The sequence below is a fragment of the Pocillopora verrucosa genome, chromosome 6, assembly GCF_036669915.1.
Source record: "Pocillopora verrucosa isolate sample1 chromosome 6, ASM3666991v2, whole genome shotgun sequence".
In the NCBI taxonomy this organism is placed as follows: Eukaryota; Metazoa; Cnidaria; class Anthozoa; order Scleractinia; family Pocilloporidae; genus Pocillopora; species Pocillopora verrucosa.
Window position 1 is genome coordinate 9,291,332 of NC_089317.1, and position 1,339 is coordinate 9,292,670.

Consider the following 1,339-nt stretch of genomic DNA (forward strand, 5'->3'; position numbering starts at 1 on the left):
GGAAAACCTTCTCCTCGCAGGAATCAGGCATCAATACTATTCTGTAGACATAAAGCGTAAAGTCATTAATGATTTGTGGTGAATCATGATAAAGTTGATTTTCTTTTTAACAGTTTTTAGGTTCGGAGACATGGTTTTAGATTTCCTAACTCCTGTATGGAAAAATTACGATATTGATGGTCGTTGTAAAATACGCCAGCTAAATGCAAGTACTTTGGCTTATCAGCAGCGATCATTTATCCTCTGTACTGCGTTCCAGAGCGAGAATCTATCCTTAATTACAAAGATGAGTCCCTAACCTCGTTCCTACTACCACTGCCGTCACTGCGGACACCAGTTCCAAGGAAAGTCCTGCAAATCGTATATGCGCCCTCCACCTGTTCCCATTCGGGCACCTGTACTCAGTGCTGAATAGGTGTGACCCCTTCACGTTATTCCATTTCTCTCCCCTCCAGCGGAAGGAGAACACTCCTCTTTCTTCCAAAATCCATCTCGGTTTGGCTCTCTGAAATGAAACCGAATGTTCAGTTCATGTTCATGTGATATCTTTTCTCATTATTTTTATAATTCTAGCGTCTCACCTTGAAATGCATTAGGCCCCGCAGACACTGGACCTCCCCTTCCTGCAGAACACTGTGGGTGGCGGCTGCATTTGTCGAGTGCTGTGGCATGTTCTTCTGCTTTATTATGGCAGTGCAGCCAGTCACCGCACAGCGGACCGCTCTTTCTGAGCACTCGCTTAAGTGCAGTGTTAAGTGGAGCCTGCAAAATAATCAAAATAAGGACCAGGGATGAGCTGGCTAGTGAAACTTTTGGATATTTTGTTGGCCTTAAATAACCATTTGACTGTTGATTTCTTAATTAAACCGACAATATCTTACCGTGGAAGGCTTGTTCCGCAGCTTAGTGGGCACAGTACCCTCTTATTTGAGCAAAGGGAAGCAGTATGCTCCTCGAAAGATTCCCTGGTAATTTTTCTACCGCATTGCTGGCAAGGGAGTTTGTGCTTTGCACATTGCGCAGTGTGTGCTGCCATCCTCTCCCTTGCCACCATCTCTCCACAGCCATCATTGGCACACGCCGTTTGAAATTTTCCACACCTTTTCAAGTGCTGCTCGTGCTCGTGAAATTTTCCTTTCCATAGACAGCCGCTCTTATTACACTTGACATTAAAGTCTCCAATGATATCGTCGAGTGCGACATTGACGTGGAGGTTAACGTCTGTTCCGATCGGTGCTTTACAAAGTGGGCATTTGGGGAAAGTCTCAATGCCTATGAGTGTCGCGAGGCAGTGTCGACAGCCCGAATGCCCACATGCCAGAGTGACAGGCTTAACCAT

General features: G+C 45.6%; 1 protein-coding gene across 1 annotated transcript; it reads right to left on the reverse strand.

Annotated features, from left to right (window-relative positions):
- Nucleotides 1-561: 561 nt before the first annotated feature.
- Nucleotides 562-1,339, reverse strand: LOC136281850 (TNF receptor-associated factor 5-like). Its single transcript, XM_066168887.1, has 2 exons — nt 920-1,339; nt 562-762 (listed from the first exon to the last, which is right to left on the reverse strand). The coding sequence occupies exons 1-2, from the start codon at nt 1,337-1,339 to the stop codon at nt 562-564; spliced, it is 621 nt and encodes a 206-aa protein (XP_066024984.1).

Coding starts and splice junctions, on each gene's coding strand:
- LOC136281850 (XM_066168887.1), bottom strand. CDS start 1,339: ATGGTTAAGCCTGTCACTCTGGCATGTGGGCATTCGGGCTGTCGACAC. Junction 763..919: donor CCCTTTGCTCAAATAAGAGG/GTACTGTGCCCA, acceptor ATTATTTTGCAG/GCTCCACTTAACACTGCACT.